Here is a 19,295-nt window from a genome sequence, read left to right on the forward strand (position 1 = left end):
GCCCTTTGAATGGCGGGTCAAAATCTAGTTTTATTGGTTAAATGTTATTGAAATTAATTAATTAATTATACAAATGTACAGTGATAATGAAAATTTAATATGTTTTTTAACATGTGAAGATTTTAAAGCATATTTTCGAAATGAAGAGAGAAGTTCTTTTAAAAATTATTTATGATTATTTAAATATTATATTTCTAAATTCTGGAAATTATTAACCATATATAAGATAATTGAACTTAATATGTGAAACACCCATATGTATATATCATACTGTATCAAGATAATACTCTAGAATCTACAAAATACAAAAATGATTAAGTTTGCCCCAAAAAACAAAAATGATTAATGGTTGTATTTATCAAAAAGGAAAAATTAGGTAATATATGAGGCATTTAATTACATATTTGTTTAGGTGGGTCCCAAATCTAATGAATTGTACATTACTACAAGCAGACATAACAAAAATATAAAAAAGTTGAAACTTACCACAAGAATCTGTTCTTTGCTACAGCGCAAGCTCGATCCCACCTTGCGTACAACCAAAGCCTCATCGGTAGAGAGATCGAAAGAGGCAGAGGAAGAGATTACAGGTACAAAAGAGAAAGATGAGAGAGACCTCGGCGAGTTGTCTTTCATGGCGTCGGCCGCTTGTATTCTTCGCTTCGATTGCTCTGCACTTCGTCGTAGGTTCGTCTTTCTCACAGATCTATCTGATTTCATTTTCAAAGGCCTTAGATTTATGTCAAAATTTAGCTAAAGGTCTCTGTAGATTTGGTTTGTTATGTGATCTCTAAGGCATAAAGGTCACGTCTTTGCTCTTTCTCGATCAGGATTGGAACATGTAGAGAGATAGGGAGGACTGTATATATCTGTTAGTAGATCTTGAGCAACTAAAGAAACTTCACAACATATAATACTTACTAAAACAGTAATTTTGTTCTTTGACATGATGTTAGTGAAGAGAACATGTTACCCGTTCAGTTCATGGGTTTGGTTTTTGCCAATTCGAAGAGCTTTGTCTGCAAAGTCTGTTACTTTTCTAGGAGGGATTTACTTTTTCCTTGTAAATCATAAGCAGTTCCATCATGGTGACGCTGTATGTATGTGATATGGTAAAGTGATAATCTTTTTGATGTGTAGCCATGTTCTTGGAAAGAAGTAGGTGACTGTTATATGATTGTTGTAGTTGTTGTTGTTCTATGTGTGGAACTGTTTTCTTTAAAGGCTTAAGATGGCAGCTATTTAGAGTCTTGTGATATGATATCTTTTTCCAGGTCTATCCGGTGATTCCAAGAATGCAAATACAGGAGCTAAGAGCATCCGCAAAGGCGTATTTAACGAATCCTTAGCGCGGTAACATAGGGTAATTAGATTAAAATATTAATACATCTGCTCGATTACGGAAGGATTGATCCTTGAAGAAGGATTAGAAGGATCAAGTCCTTGTGTACGTGTCCGTCGTTGATAGGTTAAACTTTCGTTTGTGTTTGGCCAGAGGAAAAAAAATTTCGTCATTTGCAACCGAAACCGAAAAAAAAAAATTAAAGCTCTCGACTCTCGACGAAAAGGCGATTTGGAGGCGTCGGCTTCAGGAAGGTAAAGCGATCCCTTCTCTCGTAGATTAATCGATTCCGATTACTTTTCATCATGTTTTCCTCTCTATTTAGGGTTCGGTTTTGGATTTAAATCGATTTGGGGATATTTGTGTTCGAAATTAGGGTTTGCAAACGATTTGGGTATAAATTGAAATCAGGGTTTCAAAACGAAAATTGTCTAAATCTATTTGATGAGCTTCTCGTTTGTTCTTAATAGGTTTCAATCGATTAGGTTTCAAAACCGTTTCTGGGTTGCTCGTTTGTTCTCGTTTTGTTTCAAAACCGTATCTCGTTTGTTATTATTTGTTCTTAATAATAGGTTTCAATCGAGTTTCATGTCATGTTCTTGTCAAAACCGTTTCTGGGTTGCATGTGTTCAAAACCGTTTGTGGGTTGCTTGTGTTGTTGTCAAGTTTTGTTGATACGGTTTGAAAAGGAGTCTTGTGTTTTGGTCATGTTTTATTTACTAACTATATTTATTTTTGTTTCAGGTTTACGAATCATGGGACAGGATTATAGTTACAGTCAGCCCTCTTCATCAGAGGTTGACATCGACTCTCTTCTTCTAGACGAAGCAGAGTTGTACGCGGATGAAGCTCAGAGTAGCTACAACGCAGAGCCGGTTCAGTATCAACCTGACCCCGAAGCTGATGAAGGAATCCCCACGAGATGTTACTGTGGTGGTGAGCCGGTCGTGGGAACATCCACCACTTCTAAGGATCCATACAGGAGGTACTACACCTGCCCCAACGTTGATGATGGCGACTGCCACATCTGGAAGTGGTGGGATGTGGCCGTGGTGGAGGAGTTGCGGGACTTTCACAGAGAGTTTAGGCAGTTAACTGAGCAAGTCAGTGAGAGTGAGCAGAAGGTGGTGAAGCTAGAGGAGTCAGTGGCTGAGTTATCTAAGAAGAAACCAGTAGCTTCAAATGGCTTTGAAGTGGTTGCTTGTCTACTGGTCTGTCTAATAGTGATAATAGGTTTGGTCGTCTTCTTTCTGCCTGGTAAGTTTCTGTACTTGTGTTTTGATTGTCGTTCATGTTTAGTAGATAAAACTATGACTGTTTTATCTCTTTGGTTTTCAGGAGGAGGTTCAAACGGTTCAAACGAGAGTGTCTGACCTCACACGTGTATGTAAGGTTAGATTCTACATCTTGGTTTCACGTCTGTGTTATTTGAATAAAAAAAACCAATTGTAGACTTTGTAATTAGGATAAAACATAAAACTAAATCACTGTATTGGTGTTAAATGCTAGTAGTTATTGCTTTCTATCTTCCTAACTGCTCAGATTAGATAGTTTTTATTGTTATACAGCTATTGTACTTTACAATTAGTATCTAGAATGCTCTCACAGTAGATAGCAAACGTGCTTTGCCTGATTTGATTGGTGGTAAATGCAACTAGTTTAGTTTCTATCTTCCCAACTGCTCTGAGTTGATTGCCTTTAAATGTTACTTAGTGATAGAAATATTACTTAAGGCTCTGTGTTGCTACTCTTAGTGCCACAGAGCATTCTCTACCCATGGCTAACATTGGTGGTTATGTTAACCTACTAAAGAGTCAAACGTCAGTTGACCTTGAATCACCCGAACAACTTTGGTTCGGTGCCGAAGGTCCTGATGAGCCTTGCGAGCCTTGCGAGCCTAGTGAGCCTAGTGTGAAGGAGAGGAGGAAATGGTCTCCCAAAGAGGATAAAATCCTCATCGGCGCTTGGCTTAACACAAGCAAAGACCCTATCATCAGCAACGAGCAGAAAGCCGGTGCGTTCTGGAAGAGGATTGTAGAGTACTACAATGCAAGCCCTCTTCTCGTTGGGAGTACACCTAGGGAGCTTGGTCAGTGCAAGCAGAGGTGGTCTAGGATTAATGGGGATGTCTGCAAATTTGTAGGATGCTTTGAAACGGCTCTGAGGCAGCAGAGAAGTGGTCAAAACGACGATGATGTGATGAAAGCAGCCCATGACATATTCTTCAACGATCAGGGAACCAAATTCATCCTGGATCACTGCTGGAGAGAGCTAAGGTATGACCAGAAATGGTGCACCAACTTTGTGCCTAAAGACGGTGTGAAGGCAAAGCGCAAACAAGTTGCGGAGGGTGAACCTGGAGAAGAGGAAGTGCGAGAACCTGAAGCTAGACCAATGGGTGTGAAGGCTGCTAAGGCTGCTAAAGCTGCTGGTAAAAGGAAGATGAGCGCTAGAGAAGAGGAGTTGGCTAAGCTACAGGGCGTTTTGGATACCAAAAAAATATTAGGGAAACAGAAAATGCTGGAATGCTTACTTGCCAAGAAAGAACCACTAACTGAGATGGAAACATCTTTTAAACTAAAACTAATGTCTGAGATGTTGTGATGCTTATCTGTTAAAGTAGTTAAGGTATAAATGTTTTTATGAGTTATTTGATGTTTGAGGTTCTCTGTGATGTTGTGATGCTTTGTTGTGATGCGACCAATAACTCTTGTATTTTTGTTGATGTTTCAGGTTGAAGTCACGGGTGCTCAAGTCACGGGTTATCAAGTCACGGGTGTAGGAAGTGTTGTTGCTTAGATCACGGGTGAGGGAAGTCACGGGTGAAGGAAGTCACAGGTTATCAAGTCTTTGTGTCCTATAAGTAGTGAAGCATGTCGTTAGCTATCTTGTATCCTCTAGTTTCCTGTATTTGGTTTCCTTTGTTTCCTGCAATTTTAAAATTTGTATCAAACTCTTGTCTCCTCTCCTTGTTTCCTCATCTGCTTCTGTAATATAAAGGTACTTGTATCCTCATCTGCTTCTGTTTAGGTTATGAACTACTTGTAACATTTAGGTACTTGTAATATTAATGTTTCTGCTTCTACTTTTGTCTTCAAACATCAAACGATTATCATTAAATCATTGAATCATTATATAATTTGTATCATTTTTTAAAGTATCATAGACAATAAAAACAATTATTTGTCAATGAATGTCATAAAAATGTTATATAATTTGTATCATTTTTTAAAGTATCATAGACTAAAAACAATTATTTGTCAATGAATGTTAAAAAATGTTATATAATTTGTATCATTTTTTAAAGTATCATAGACAATAAAAACAATTATTTGTCAATAAATGTTTTAAAAATGTTATATAATTTGTATCATTGACATTTTTTTCAGGGAGGAATATCAATAATGTCAACATCATCGGACTCAGATGGCGTCGATCGAATAGTTGACGAATCTGTAGACGAATCTGTAGACGAATGTGTAGACGAATCTTTTGATGAAATCTTCGAAGGTATATATACCGACGTAGTGGAGGGCCAAGAAGAACAGCAAAGGAAACGTGCTTATATTGAACGAAACCGCGAAGCCGGACACAACCGTTTATGGAATGACTACTTCAGCGAAAATCCGACTTATGACGCATCCTTATTCAGACGCCGTTTCCGTATGAACAAGGATTTATTCTTGCGTATTGTCCATGCTCTCTCAGAGAACATTCCATTCTTTCGACACAGAAGAGACGCTACCGGGAGGTTTGGCCTTTCTCCACTGCAAAAATGTACGGCTGCAATTCGTCTGCTTGCTTATGGTTCTGCAGCAGACGCGGTTGACGAATATCTCCGACTTGGTGAGAGCACATCAATTTCGTGTTTACATCATTTCACGGACGGAATAATACAGGTGTTTGGAGATGAGTTTCTACGAAGACCGACACCAGAAGATCTTCAACGACTACTAGATATTGGAGAGAAACGCGGGTTTCCTGGGATGGTAGGGAGCATTGATTGTATGCACTGGGAGTGGAAAAATTGCCCAACCTCTTGGAAAGGACTGTACGCACGTGGATCAAACAAACCGACAATTGTCTTAGAGGCTGTAGCTTCACAAGATCTTTGGATATGGCACGCTTTTTTTGGTCCTCCAGGTACTTTAAACGATATTAATGTCCTGGATCGGTCTCCTGTTTTTCATGACATTTTTGAAGGTCGAGCTCCCAGATTAAAGTACGTGGTCAACGGACACCAGTATAAGTTGGCATACTACCTCACAGACGGTATCTATCCAAAATGGTCCACCTTTATCCAATCGATCTCATCCCCTCAAGGTCCTAAAGCAGTGTTATTTGCTGAACATCAAGAATCAGCCCGGAAAGATGTGGAGCGGGCTTTTGGAGTTTTGCAATCTCGATTTGCGATTGTGAAAAACCCGGCTCTTACATGGGAGAAAGAAAAGATAGGGAAGATTATGCGAGCATGTATCATACTACACAATATGATAGTCGAAAATGAACGCAATGACTACCCTCGCAGTATAAATGAATTTGAAGAAGGCGACAGCAGCAGAACCTCACGGGTGGAAACCGAGAGGCCTACAAATATCGGTAATTGCGTTGGCATTCGGGATGATGTTCACGACAGACGTAAACATCAAAAATTGAAAAATGATCTAATCGAACATATTTGGAACAAATATGGTGATGATAATGAATAAATATTGTATCTTTCTATTTAATAATGCAATAAATAAAAAAAATATTTTCAATTTTATAAAAAAAAATTAATTTTTTAATTCTTAAGAATTCTTAAGTGGAGAACACCATTGGACTTGCAAATTTAATGAGAGTCCTTAACTATTTAGGAAAAAAAAAAAAAACATTTTATATCCCTAAGGACTCCAATGGTGATAACACCATTGGAGATGCTCTAAGGCAGAGTCTCACACTTCTTCCAGCAGAACATGGACAAAAGTAATCCTTATACTGGTCGGATTTGCGGCTGTAGCTATGTTCACCTTCTTCCTATACAAGCTATGGCAGAAGAAGAAAAGAGACGAGCAGTATGCTCGTCTCTTGAAGCTGTTCGAGGAAGATGATGAACTGGAGGTTGAATTAGGCCTTCGAGATTAAACACAAATATATGTATATTTGGTTGTCTTTTACATGTAAGAAAAATAGATTCATTCAAACTCCAAAGACTCAAACTGAAAATCAATATTTGTTTCAAACTTTAGAAAAAGTTACATGATTCAGAAAGAGATTACATTTCATTAAAAAAAACACCATTATTAAGTTTATTACGCAGTGGTTACTGGTCATCTCTGCTAGCCAACAAAAATGTTCATAAAATAAAGAATAAACTTAATGACAGGAAAAAAAAAGAAGTTAATTGACGTGTCTCAAACGTTAGAACATTGTCACCTCCCAGATAAGATTAAGAGCCAATGCATAGAGAGCAGCCTTTTCTCCTGCCCCCACAACACACGCCCATGCCATTTGAACTTTTGATCAATCTCTCGGGTAAAACATCTTTATTGTACGGTCTTGGCACGCTTGCTGTTGAAAGGAGAAATGCTCGGACTCAAACAAGGGCTCAAGCTCAGACTCGGACTCTCTTCCCTCAGAGTACCATTAAGAGCTGCTAGCTCCTTCAGCTGTTCCCTCTTGTAATGGTCCATTGATTCATCCTATTAGAGAGAGAACAAACGATGTGAGCAAAAAGTTTTGCAGTAGAAAACAGATAAGAGATGTTTGGATTTTTTTTTGTCGGAAGAATGTACAATTGGCAGTAGGAGCGACTCCAGAAAATGCACTGCATGCTCCAGTCGAGAGTGTATTATGTCCTCTGGAAGCTCGGCTTCGATCAGTATATGCAGTGGCTCGCTGAGATGCTCGTACCCTGGCTTACCTTTGAGCTTCTCCTCCTGCACGGAATTATAAAAGACTAAATGTATGAGCCTTGACATTGCATGAAAGATATTAGAGAGTATCAATAAAACAAGGAACCATACCTTGACAGTATCCTTCACGGATCCTCTCCCTCTAATAAACACCCTACAGTGTGTTGCCATCTCAACTCTCTTCAGAGAGTTCCCACGTGGTCCGAGAATCCTCCCAACAAAGTTATACTGCCAGGTTCAATGGATTTTAGTTCAAGAGCAACCATTTGAGAATACCATTTTTGAATATAAATTTACAACTTACGGTTGGAAATTTATCCACTGGCACATCAAGCCTAATAATTCTTTTCACAACGGGTGGGGCATGGAGTCCTGGCATCCCAACCCAGCCCACTGGAGGAGGAGCACGAAACGGAGAACCTCTCTGGAGATGAAAATTATCCTGAAGAAAGCAAGCAATCAATATAACAACGAAAACCCATTTTTTTATTTTAGATTTCTTACAGCACAATCACTAATTAACAACATTAGTATGATATTTGATGCCTCCTTACCTCTCCTTGCATCATTGGCCATCCGTCTAAGTCAAGCTTCCCATTTATCGGCTGGCCAACCGACCTAAATGGACTGCCATTCTCATATCTATCAAGATCAGGAAGACTGGTAACCCTCCTTATCTCTGCAAGAACACAATCAAATGAAAACATTAGATATTACAAAACAAAGTGCAACACTTTAACATCAGTGAGCATCTCAAGGTGAAAAAAACAAACCCACCTTGATTAAGAAGTCTGCAGCAATGTGGCATAACTTGCAAGAAAGGAGCCAACTTTTGTCTCTCTTGCAATAACTCAGCCAAGTACCTTGAATTAAGTTTTTAAAGAAATGTAAGTTCCAATGCATTCTGCAGAGTCTACTGAGAGTGGGTCACACTGGAATCACAGAAGCACATATTCAAAACATAAAGGAATCATTTTTAACACTTATCCAATCAAAAGAAGAAAACCCACCAGCTCTACACATACACACACTTCGATTAGCTACTAAGGTTTAAAAAAATGTAAATGTAACTTCCAATGTATGCAGCAGTTCTGTGTACAGGCGGCTCACAATGTAATCACAGAAGCACTCATTTTAACCTAAAGGAATCATTTTTAACACTCTACCAATCCAAAAGAACAAAACCCAACAACTCCACACTTTCGACTTGCTACTAACTCACTCAACACGATCCACACATCACACATTAACCGAGAAAGTTTTCTAAAGAAAGAGAGATAAAAGTGGAACCTCTCACGGTTAGTGGGAGGACAAGGAGATCGATTAGGAGAAGCGCGGAATCCTGAGAGAGGAAACTGGAAGAAACTTCCCGGCGGGATCCTCTCCTCCATCGCCGCGAAACCGGTGCCGGATTCCATCATTTTTTCCACTCTGTATAATCATCACAAAGCTCAGATTGTTTCATTACCGCACAAAAGTAGTAGATACATATAAACAACAGAGAGAAATGTATACGATTGTGAGAGCAGTGGCTTACTGGGGATAGTGAAGAGAAGATGCGGCGGAGGATCTGGCGCCGATCTCAAGGTTCGGAAAGCTCTCTCTCTTCTTCTTCGTCAGAAGAAGGTGTGGACTGTGTAGAGAGAGTGGCCACAGGAGGAAGAAGAAGTAGGGAGTCAAAAGCCCTACGCACTATGTGAGAGAGAGAAAGAGTCTCGCCGCTTTTTTTTTTTTATATTTTTCTACTTTCTTGTTTATTCTGTTATTTTTCTATGGGCTTTGTTTAATGGCAAGGCCATTGCGTGTTTTCACATTTATGGGCCTTTGACGACTATTAATGGGCCTACTTCGATTACAATCTGCCAATTGAATCTTGCAATGGCCTACTTCAATTACAATCTACCAATTCAATCTTGCATAGTAATCATGTTCCTCCCAGTAACACATTAGTGAAATGAACCGTGGAACAATGTAAAGGTTTTTTTTTCTTTTTTTTGCAACTTTACGGTTCAATGTGACACATAAGTGAAATGAACCGTGGAACAATGTAACATAAGATTTTTTTTTTCTTTTTTGAGATGCTTAACATCTAATTGTAAAGGTGTTAGCCAATTACTCAAAGAAACAACTAAACAGATATAGCAAAGTGATAAAACTTTGAAAATGGTAACAAAATAAAGATATAAAGAAAAGGATAGTAATAATCGAAACAAATTTCTGAATCTCTGTGTCTGGATTGCATCTTAAAGACAATGTAACTGTAGCTAAAACGCATGAAGAACACTCAAATAACGAACAAGAAACAGCCAAAAAAGTCTGAGCAAAACACTGGGAGGGGAAGAAAGTAGAAAAACTAATAGCCTCCTTTGAGATCGTTGACGACATCGTAAGGGATAGGAGTGACAGTCTCCAAGGTCATACCCTCAACCATGAATCCTGGTTTGGGTCCTTTAGGCTGCCTCTTGGTGCTTATTGTCTCACCCTTGGCTTTGGCTGCAGCCTTGAGCTCATCATTCTTCTTCTTCCTCAGCTTGAACTCTTCTGCGCACCTTGACTGCTGCACGTGCTCCACACGCACATGAAGCCTCTTCCTTATGATCCTGTTGCCAATCTGAAACATAACGATAACACAAGATTAATACACACATAGAACTTAACACTGAACACCAAATGACACGTTGCAATAACCATGAAGCCAAACATATTATCAAATCATTAATTCGATCAATATAATCAGTTTTAATGTACAAAGGACTTATTGATCAGAGACAATGTATGTTAAAGGCCTGAAGAAAGTAAACTATTAACATTTTACGAGCTATAATCTTAATTCAACAAATACTATTACAATCAGCGTGTCGGAATCACGACAAGAAAACTAAGATACTCTAAAGTAGCAGATACAATACATAGAAGTGAGTTCTTTGTTCAGACCTGTTTATTGACTTCGACACCGACGGCACGTTTGGTAACGTTCCAGACACGACCGGTACGACCATGGTAGAACTTGTGAGGCATACCCTTGTGGATCGCACCGTTCACTTTAACATCGACGTAGTCGCCGACTTTGAAGGTCCTGAGGTAGGTAGACAATGGAATTGTACCCTTCTTCCTGAACCCTCTCGCGAACAGATCTCTTGTCCTAGCACGAACTCCATGACCTGCCGGCATTTTTTCCTCTCGAGTGGACGCGACAAACTGATAAACCTAAAAACGCCGAAGAAGCAAAATGGTATCGTTAGTGAGTATTTATATGTGTTCTTGAAACTAGGGTTTGCTGTAAGTGGGCCTGTTGGGCTTATATTTGCATACATGCCCATTTTATTCAAAGAAGGCTTTTAGTTAATTAATTTCAAACCCCTATATTCTTAATTCTTTAATGGTTTGGCTCCAAACTAACATAAAACCCAAATTAAACCCAAACTATTAATTTTGAAGCATCTCTCAAAATGGCGTTGTAGACACAGACCTTTCTGTTCATAACCAAAGTAAACCTCATGTAACTTAATACTACAACAAAGAAACACTACTTGAATCATCACTTCTCATCAACCTGTCTCAACACCAATTATAAGTTATAAAAAATGGCTATCATAAACAACTACAATCACACACACACTCACAAAAGACGAGACTTTATGCTTGGCTTGCTTCTGTCTCCACCACACTCGCAAACGCTTCTGCCTCCTCCTTAAATCCATTCATGAACAAAGAAGGTTGTTCCAGGTTTAGCGTTTTCTCAACAACAATCTCTGCCTGATCGTTTTGACAATGCTCTGTAGGTTGAGGAGGAGGGATGACGATGGTGCTATCTTCGAGTTCCTTAGCTGCTACTTTGCGCTTTCCTTTCTTAGCCTTCCTTTTGAACTGAGCCCTCCTGGCTTTTGGAGTCTTGATGGTTTCTTTCACTGGTGGGCTTGCTACCTCCACCGTCTTCTTTTCACAAGGAAGTACGGTGAGGTGAGTGCTGTGGTTGGCGAGGTCGATTTTGGATTCTGACTGGATTGCTATAAGAGCTGTTCTTCCAGCGCTTATCTCGGCTTCTCTTTTAGTTTTTGTCGCAGCTCCGGTGTACTTTATGCCTCCGATCTCTACGGTACATGTGAACTGTGGAGCTCTTCCGGGAGGAGTATCCCTCTTTTGGCACTGGTACAGTGGAATAGCGTAGTTCATCTTTTGAGCGTACTCTTGAAGAAGGTTCTTGCATAGACCCATCTCGTGCTGCATTAAGAAGCCATTCAAAAGTTAGCCACAAATGCGCATAACATGCAGAAAGAGCTTAAGAATCTGCCCTTCTAGATGTTTGTTATGCACATTAGTCTGATAAGACTTATCAAGCCGGTAAACTCTATCTTTACTCAAATTATCAAAGAAGTGCACCACAGAAGAGAGTTGATTAACGAGTGGAATCTTTAAGCCCTCAAGTACGGATCGATCATTGCGCAAACCAAGACCCTCAACAAATACCCCTAACACATTCTCATAGCTACCCTCTAAACCTTCCTTCCAACTCTCAAGCTAACTGTAAGGTCTGTTGCTTAAGCTAGCCAAGCTAAACTCACAGCCAACCCATGGGCTAGTGACTATAGTCATGCACTAGACACTTAATCAGAGTCACAAGGTAGGAAAGATGAGGTGCTTACAACAGGTAGTGAGACACATTGGCTTAGCTCACTGGATTTGGCTAACTCTTGGAGAGCGACCTCGGCAGCTGATTGCTCGGCAGCCTTACGGTTGAAGAATCCAGGCAAGGAATCATATCTGACACCATCGACTATCACTGTCGACTGAAATATAGATTTGTGGGAAGGGCCTTCCTTGACAGTCTCGTATATAGGCGTTGGAAGCTTGTATTTCTGAGCATATTCCTGCAACCGGCTTTTGAACACATAGCAATTTGAAACACCTGAGGAAGAAAAACCTCCAAAACGAAGGGGAAAGATCATAGTCTGGTTAGTAAAGACGAGGGGTGGTACCAGTGATTCAATCTAAAATCATATATATATATTAAAAAAAAACGAGAAAGAGCATTGAAAAACCCTAGCGTGTTATGATGCAAAGATCACAAGTTGCAAAATAAAACTCAAAAACAGAGCCAGGGAAAAGCAGTGGGGGCATGCACTAGTCCTCAATTAGCAAATGTAAAGGCAAGCAGAAAGCTGACGACTTTTCACCAAGAAACCATAATTATCTAAAAGCAATCATAAAAAGGTGAAGACTTTCTCAAAACGAAAACCATACGCATTGCAGAGACAAGTTACATATAAACATCATCTCAAAAGGGTAAAACTTCATAGTGCCAGCATACTCATTCATGTATGAACAATCACATTCAGAAGAAGAAGAAAGAAACTAAAGCCTTCTTTTGTTCCTAAGAGAGCTGAATACAAAAACCATAACTTTCCTACCCCTATTGAAAGGATGTAAATTGCGAAATTCCGAAAACTTTGCAGAGAAATCTATGCTTGAACACACAAAACTGCAAACTAATTTTCCGGAAGAAAGTAATCGAGCAGGAACTGATAAAAAAAAGCATGAAAATTGAAAAACACAAAGGTAAGTAAGCATTTAGAAGAAGAGAAAATATCTCACCAGAGGGAACTTCATTCGCGGTCATCTTATTGAGAAGAATGTTTTAATTGGGGTACCGAGAGCGAGAAAGATGCTCACTAGTCGGCAACTCACTGATGTCCTGCTGGGAGAAAGCCGAGCGAGAGAGATTTTTTAAGCGCTTTTGTCGCATGTTGGGCCATTTAATTGGGCCTTATATCACTGTACTTGTACTTTTATGGGCTTTATGTGCTTAAGATAATCCTTTGCACGTTTCCATAATTAGTGATTAGTGTGTAATTAGATTGACTGACATAAGCAAAGATTGATGAGAGTTGCTTCTGCTGTTTATACGGAAATGAAAACAGAAAGAACAGGCAAGACATCCGACCGCTACAACCATTAGTGACAAACGCTCTACCTTTTATATTATGGGTGTTGAAACCGATCCGAACAAAAATTGAGTATGTGATTTGGTTTGGTTTTGATCATACTGATGAAATATATTTTTCATCGCTATAAACATTTTCCTACAACGTGTTGGTTGATATTAAATCCTTCTAACAAATCAAAGACCGAAGACAAAGTTAATACATGTCACAATAAATTTATCTCCATCTCCTCAGCTTCGCCTGTGGAAGATAGCCTCGGCCGTTTTGCAGCTCGCTTCTCTTCTTCGTCCTCCATACGCTCCTTCTCCTTCCCATCACAATCATCCCCAACGTCTTCACTCGTCTTCTCCTCAATTCCAAGATCATCACTCGTCTTGTCCTCCTCAATCCCAAGATCTTCACTCGTCTTGTCCTCAATCCCAAGATCTTCACTGGTCTTGTCCTTAATCCCAGGATCTTCACTGGTCTTGTCCTCAGTTGCAAGATCTTCATTAGTCTTGCCCTCAATTGCAAGATCTTCACTCATCCTGTTCTCAGTTCCAAGATCTTCACTTGTCTTGTCTCCAATTCTAAGATCTTCACTCGTCTTGTCCCCAACCCCAAGACCATTCTCCAATTGCTTCTCCTCGTCTCGGCCATCTCGACTCGATGCAACCACAAGCTCGTCGTGAGTAGATGCGGGTTCTTCACTCTCAGTGTTCTGGTCAGTGCTAGGACCCAGGGCTGCAGAAAATAAAGAGACCGTCTCTCTTGATGGACTCTCATCGGTTTCTGCTTCACGAATATTTTCCATAGGGCTGTCTTCTATGATACCAATATCTTCTGAATCATTAGAGGCTTCAGATAACGAATCAGCCTCACCTTCCTTCTGAGCCGGCATCATAGTTAGGTTCAATGAAGAGAACGAGACAGATGCTCTCGGAGATTCAGTTCCAGTGATTCGTTGAAAGTTGTCCTCTCCAGAGTTCAGACACATAAACTGTTCACCACTTTCCATCTCTACTTGCTGCCCAAAAACAGAGGAAAAAAGAAAATTAAAAATGTCCAAAATCAAGAGATTTTGATCATTAACTTGCACAATTATTTAGTACCTCCGTTGCCAATGAGTTGTTATTAAGATGATAAAATGAAGCTGGTTCCTCGAATGTTTGTTGTAGTTGTCCAAGTAACGATCCTGGGTTGTTGACTCCTGCATCGAATAAATCCCTCAGAACCATACCGGAATCATTAACAGCTTGCACGTTCCTCATGGAAGATCTTTCAAGCAGAGTCATTTCAATTCCTTGTTCGTCTTGCGTCTGTGTCATATTCCCGTTACAGTCTATCAAGGAGGTGCATCTCCCAGAGAGAACCTCGATGCCAGTATTGTTATTGACGGCCACTGGACTTTCGCAGGACTGGTTCTGTTCATCCATCACTTCCCGTGAGCGGTTTTCAAGGAGTTCAAAAATTAACTTCTCAATCAGAGTACGCTTCAATGAGGCCTCAGCAGGAGGGAACCAGTTTAGATAAAGCTGGAAGAAAAACAGAGAAAAAGCATGATCAGCAAATAAAGAGACTGAAAAACTACAAATCCAGCTGTTCTTAGTTCAGCTCCATTTAGAAACTATATGTTCTGACTCTTTCGATCCCATACATGAGAGGGGTACCAATTAGAGCATAGACTTACAAAGTTGGAAGCATTGTATATCTTGAAAGGACTAAAATTTTGGGGAGCTTCAGCAAGAAATAGCTCCAAATAGTGCAGCAGAAAGAGGCCACAGTCGTACGAGTTCTCCTGCTGTGGCAACTGAAACAGATAGAGCAAGAGATACCACATAAACTATATCACAGGGAAAAGGGGTTTCACAAGAGATACTGAACGTATAAAGGGGCCTACAGGCAAAAGATTTAAAGACTAGAGGCCAGACCTCAAGTGAGACAAATCGCAAATTCATGAATCTGGAAGAAATATCATCCGATGTGTCCTTATGCCTTTCCTTCCACTCCTCGCACAAGTAACTAAAGTCGGTATAATGTTGTTGTTAGCAACTTGCACTACTAGCTTAAATCTAACATGGTTATAATTCCACACTTAATTCAAAAGGATCAGAGCATGTAGCTACAACATATTCTCAAACGGATAAAGGTAAAACAGGATCAAGAAAATATATTAGCATCTCGTTGGGTAAGGAGAAACGTATATGTAGCGCTGCCAAACATACCTTTGGACAAGATTTTTAAGCCCTGCGTGGCTCCCTTTTATAGAATCCATATGTAATATGCATGGTACTTTTGTGGAGTCATCTAAGTCTAGATCTGCAGAATCCAACACAATACAATAAGCTGAATGATAATGAAATAGTAACAAATAAAATAACATGTGACATTACCTGTACAATTAGCCACTTCACCAGGATGACATATGATTATCAAACTCCAGTGAAGACTGTCATTACCATTTAGGAGTGTCAGATTCAGAACTCAATACACATCTAACATAAATAAAAGTGCCGTAAAAATGTTCGTACTTAAAATTCACCGGAACAAAAATGAAGTCCTTCCCAAACAAGTCCACCTTCCTTGTCCACTTCCGGACACGTAAAAAGGCAGCCTTTCCATCGGCTATACTCGATGGATCTTTGTCGAGATCAGCAAGTTTCCGGAAGAAAAAGCTGTTAAAGAAATGGAATCTCTGTCTCTCCTCCGCTTGAATCTGATTCTTCAAATAACTGGAATAGTAAAAATAAACTAAGCTGTTAATAATTAAGGTTAGCATCACAAGAAGATTTCACTATCTGTCAACATTCCATCAAGTTTGAGAACTTACTTAATATAGAAGTCAATGATTGTGTCATTCACAAATGTCTCTGGCTGCAAGAGCTCAACATCTCTTTTGCAAATGGAAACAGCATCTGGATCTCCCTTGGGATAGACAACATCCTCAAAGGGTTCATCAAAGCTGAAAAGACAACATAAACTCGCAGTTCAATATGAAATGCCACCTCCAGTGGTTTAAATTCTTTCAGTTATCTACTTCAAAGGGCCATAGAATATAAGTAGCAACGTACTTTGGAAATATTTACCCAGAACAGAAGACAGCGTCTGGTTCCAAAAGGATATAAAATACAGCTCCTATTAGATCCCTCTTACCGTGGAAAATAACGCTTCCGTTGATGCAAGTTGCCCCCTGATACTTCCACGTCCTCACTACAATAAATAAACAGTTATGGATGACTTAGAACAATCAGTCACCAAAGTACTCAGAGTGTAACTAAAACCAAATAAGGGTCCAGTGCCCTTCTACTAATATTTGGTCCAGTTTGCTATTGACTTAAGGTTTTCTCCCCTCATACGGTTCCAACCAAATGACTCATACTCGTAGTTATTCAGCGAATAAAATTTCTTGTCATCATAGCATGCAATTAAAAATTTTAAAATGAAAGTGGCAAGAAGAATGTGTTTTCCAACTAGCGTTCCGTAATATTAGAAGCTTACTCGAGATCAGCACTCCATACAGCCTGGTATTTCACATGCAGCGAGTTAATTTGTTGTTGCTTCTCAGGCCAATTGTGATCTTTAACTGCGACCTTTAACTCCTCAATGTCTGGAAATCAAACCAAACGAAGTAGTATAAGAGTTAGAAGAGGGATCCCCTAGTGTTAGAAAGAGCTGAGGCTTAAAAAAGCCACTGTTCGATTTTTGCTGAAATTAAAATCAAATGAACATTTCTTTTATGACTCTAGGTCCTGCAACTAGTTATTGTATATACAAGATAACTAGTTGCAGGGGAACATTCTGTGATAAACCCAGATAGCGTATATACAATAACCGAGCAAGTAAGCATACCTGTTGTGTGTTGCATATCTTCATGGCATTTTTCGTCCTTTAATAGAACTCGAATTCTGAGAATAATCAGACCAACCTATGAAAGCGACCAGCAAAAATTGTAAAACTGATAGAGGTTCATATATGCAAAATAGAAAGTGAGCCTATCAACTATCTTTCAAACTGGAAGCACACCATAAAATGAAAAACTCACATTTTGGTACCAATTGTACTGAATACTAACTATGTCTTCAACTCCAAATTCACAACAGAATGGCTCTTCTTCATTATTATCAAGGTAGCACTTTATTTTGATTCCATTGCATGAAAAGATTAGCAGAGAGGCAGCACAAGGCATATCCTTAAGCACAACATACTCTGGAATCATCATAACAGCCGTTTTTCTTTCGGTCTGCAGAGTGGAAAACGTTACTTGGAAATTGTAACTCTTACTTTTAACATTACGGCACCATTAAAAGTAGCCTTACTCTAATATAAAATACATCCAGATGTATAAACAATCAACCAGTCCCATTAGAAATGTTGCTAAGAGGAATACACATATTCCAGCTCTTATAATTATAAGCGTTGACATGGGATTTTTAAGCTCACAAACAACAGAGTGCGAAATAATTAAAATAGTTAGGCTAAACAATGATGGTAGAATTCTTTTCATATATGTACCACAACCTGAATTATGAACGAAACACGTAAAATATCACACAAGTACCATCATGTGTCATATAGGGGATGAAAGAAGAAAATGAAAAAATATTATCTTTTTGCAACCACACAAGATGGTCTTAAAGGCTAAAAATTCTGACGGAAGATCTAAAGCCATCGTTTAAGAAACAAGAAAACTCATTACCTTTTCCATGTCATCTAAGCAGTGTTCAGCCATCCAATCTTTCAGCACATATAAAATTGAAATCAAAATCCAGATAGACATAGGAGGACATCAAATCATACATATAAAGAAATATAATGAAAAGCCTGTAATATGTACCTTCATCGCCTTCTGAATCAGAAGCTTCACTCAACGCAGATCGTTCACTCAAGCTTTCATCAGTAGATGACTTCATATCAGTTCGCTCCTCCTGCACATGTAAAGAGGTTACAAACACAAGCCAAAATTGTTGAAGGCATTCTCGCATACAAAAGAAAAAACAAGCAATACTAGATAGATTTACATACACTGGATGAAGAATCCGAAAGTGGTGAGTTAAGCTGGTGTTGACTATACGATGAAGATTCGGCGTAGTAACCTTTAGCGCTTGGCTGGTAAGAGAAACTTTCCAGTCCATGATCTCCATCTTCTTCTTTTATGTGGTCTTTAGTATCCAAACCAAACATCAATCCCTGATTGTCGTCATCTGCATCTGTTTCTTTTATGTGGTCTTCAGAATTCAAACCAAACGTCAATCCATGATTATTGTGATCAACATCTGCTTCTGTTGCACGGTCTTCGGAATTCAAACCAAGCATCAATCCATGATCTACATCTGTTTCGATCAAACGGTCTCTGGTTGAATCCTCAGCTTCCGTTGCTAAAGCAGGAGCATCTTCACAATGACGACCGACTAGAGCAGTAGCAGCAGCTTCTGCACAACTCGCGCCTTCTACTTCTTCCTTCGGAGCAGGTTCGTCCTCGCAAACTGACAGCAATTAACCATGTTCATAAGCATTCATATATGATGCAAACATATACCCAACCAAACTGTTCGCCTCGGTAGATAAAATAGTACAAATCAACAAAGATTCTGGAACAACAGTACAAATCATTACACTGCTTACCAAAAATTACTAGTATCAGATGAGAGTATAGCATTACTAACTCATACATGCTCCAGAAACAAAGCAATGTTCATTCAATTGTACGATAGAGAGCGAAATTTTTAAAATAGATTTTGGAAAATTCTCAGCTAATTCAACTCAAAAAAAAAAAATTCTCAGCTAAGCTTCCGATGGAGTTTAAGGAAGAAGAAGAAGAAGAAGAAGAAGAGCAGAGAATTACAGCTTTGGATGCGTTGGCATTGCGGAATTGGAGAACCGGACGAGCTAGGGTTTGTGAATTTTTCCAATAGCTTTCCAGAAGCGGACTCAGCGAGCTCATCCTCTTCGTTGAAATCGAAGACGTCGGTGTTTTTCTTCATCGCTAAGAAAATCTCGCCGGGAGAAACAGACAATCTAAGCCGGAGATCGGCGATCGCAATCGAGGGTCCAGTGTGTGAGAGAGAGAGAGAGAGAGAGAGAGAGAGAGAGAGAGACCAAAAATGAAACAAGTCAACAACGAATGCTCGCGCGTCTGGA

At 39.4% G+C, this 19,295-nt stretch overlaps 6 protein-coding genes across 8 annotated transcripts; 2 read left to right on the plus strand and 4 right to left on the minus strand.

Annotated features, from left to right (window-relative positions):
- The first annotated feature begins 459 nt into the window (after positions 1 to 459).
- On the plus strand, positions 460 to 6,584 carry LOC108822309 (uncharacterized). The gene is made up of 3 exons (XM_018595353.2): positions 460 to 687; positions 1,275 to 1,310; positions 6,264 to 6,584. Exons 1-3 carry the CDS (start codon positions 606 to 608, stop codon positions 6,464 to 6,466), a joined length of 321 nt encoding a protein of 106 aa, XP_018450855.1. The 5' UTR covers positions 460 to 605; the 3' UTR covers positions 6,467 to 6,584.
- Positions 1,275 to 4,438, plus strand: LOC108810688 (uncharacterized protein At1g43920, Chloroplastic-like). Of its 2 annotated transcripts, XM_056996179.1 has the most exons (5): positions 1,275 to 1,363; positions 1,496 to 1,596; positions 2,087 to 2,599; positions 2,681 to 2,734; positions 4,076 to 4,438. In XM_056996179.1, exons 3-4 carry the CDS (start codon positions 2,098 to 2,100, stop codon positions 2,713 to 2,715), a joined length of 537 nt encoding a protein of 178 aa, XP_056852159.1. In that variant the 5' UTR covers positions 1,275 to 1,363; positions 1,496 to 1,596; positions 2,087 to 2,097; the 3' UTR covers positions 2,716 to 2,734; positions 4,076 to 4,438. The 2 variants fall into 2 exon arrangements, with proteins under 2 accessions (XP_056852159.1, XP_018438287.1); XM_018582785.2 differs by lacking the exon at positions 1,275 to 1,363 and having other exon boundaries at positions 1,373 to 1,596.
- Positions 6,536 to 8,945, minus strand: LOC108822305 (KH domain-containing protein At1g09660/At1g09670). The gene is made up of 8 exons (XM_018595347.2): positions 8,774 to 8,945; positions 8,527 to 8,667; positions 8,014 to 8,099; positions 7,791 to 7,915; positions 7,541 to 7,678; positions 7,348 to 7,464; positions 7,117 to 7,260; positions 6,536 to 7,023 (listed from the first exon to the last, which is right to left on the minus strand). Exons 2-8 carry the CDS (start codon positions 8,655 to 8,657, stop codon positions 6,868 to 6,870), a joined length of 897 nt encoding a protein of 298 aa, XP_018450849.1. The 5' UTR covers positions 8,658 to 8,667; positions 8,774 to 8,945; the 3' UTR covers positions 6,536 to 6,867.
- Positions 8,946 to 9,419: 474 nt separating this feature from the next.
- On the minus strand, positions 9,420 to 10,457 carry LOC108822308 (60S ribosomal protein L21-1). Its single transcript, XM_018595352.2, has 2 exons — positions 10,171 to 10,457; positions 9,420 to 9,847 (listed from the first exon to the last, which is right to left on the minus strand). Exons 1-2 carry the CDS (start codon positions 10,405 to 10,407, stop codon positions 9,590 to 9,592), a joined length of 495 nt encoding a protein of 164 aa, XP_018450854.1. The 5' UTR covers positions 10,408 to 10,457; the 3' UTR covers positions 9,420 to 9,589.
- Positions 10,458 to 10,744: 287 nt separating this feature from the next.
- Positions 10,745 to 12,958, minus strand: LOC108822306 (double-stranded RNA-binding protein 1-like). 2 transcript variants are annotated; one of them, XM_018595350.2, is made up of 3 exons: positions 12,829 to 12,958; positions 11,880 to 12,142; positions 10,745 to 11,457 (listed from the first exon to the last, which is right to left on the minus strand). In XM_018595350.2, the coding sequence occupies exons 1-3, from the start codon at positions 12,851 to 12,853 to the stop codon at positions 10,873 to 10,875; spliced, it is 873 nt and encodes a 290-aa protein (XP_018450852.1). In that variant the 5' UTR covers positions 12,854 to 12,958; the 3' UTR covers positions 10,745 to 10,872. The 2 variants fall into 2 exon arrangements, with proteins under 2 accessions (XP_018450852.1, XP_018450850.1); XM_018595348.2 differs by having other exon boundaries at positions 11,880 to 12,157; positions 12,829 to 12,934.
- A 319-nt stretch (positions 12,959 to 13,277) lies between these two features.
- LOC108822302 (probable ubiquitin-like-specific protease 2B) lies at positions 13,278 to 19,282 on the minus strand. The gene is made up of 16 exons (XM_018595345.2): positions 19,000 to 19,282; positions 18,180 to 18,640; positions 17,992 to 18,082; positions 17,854 to 17,891; positions 17,200 to 17,397; positions 17,007 to 17,082; positions 16,656 to 16,764; positions 16,311 to 16,367; positions 15,988 to 16,119; positions 15,689 to 15,889; positions 15,551 to 15,606; positions 15,383 to 15,476; positions 15,089 to 15,179; positions 14,848 to 14,967; positions 14,270 to 14,692; positions 13,278 to 14,184 (listed from the first exon to the last, which is right to left on the minus strand). Exons 1-16 carry the CDS (start codon positions 19,136 to 19,138, stop codon positions 13,384 to 13,386), a joined length of 3,087 nt encoding a protein of 1,028 aa, XP_018450847.1. The 5' UTR covers positions 19,139 to 19,282; the 3' UTR covers positions 13,278 to 13,383.
- Positions 19,283 to 19,295: the final 13 nt, after the last annotated feature.

Source organism: Raphanus sativus, unplaced genomic scaffold, assembly GCF_000801105.2.
Source record: "Raphanus sativus cultivar WK10039 unplaced genomic scaffold, ASM80110v3 Scaffold0150, whole genome shotgun sequence".
In the NCBI taxonomy this organism is placed as follows: Eukaryota; Viridiplantae; Streptophyta; class Magnoliopsida; order Brassicales; family Brassicaceae; genus Raphanus; species Raphanus sativus.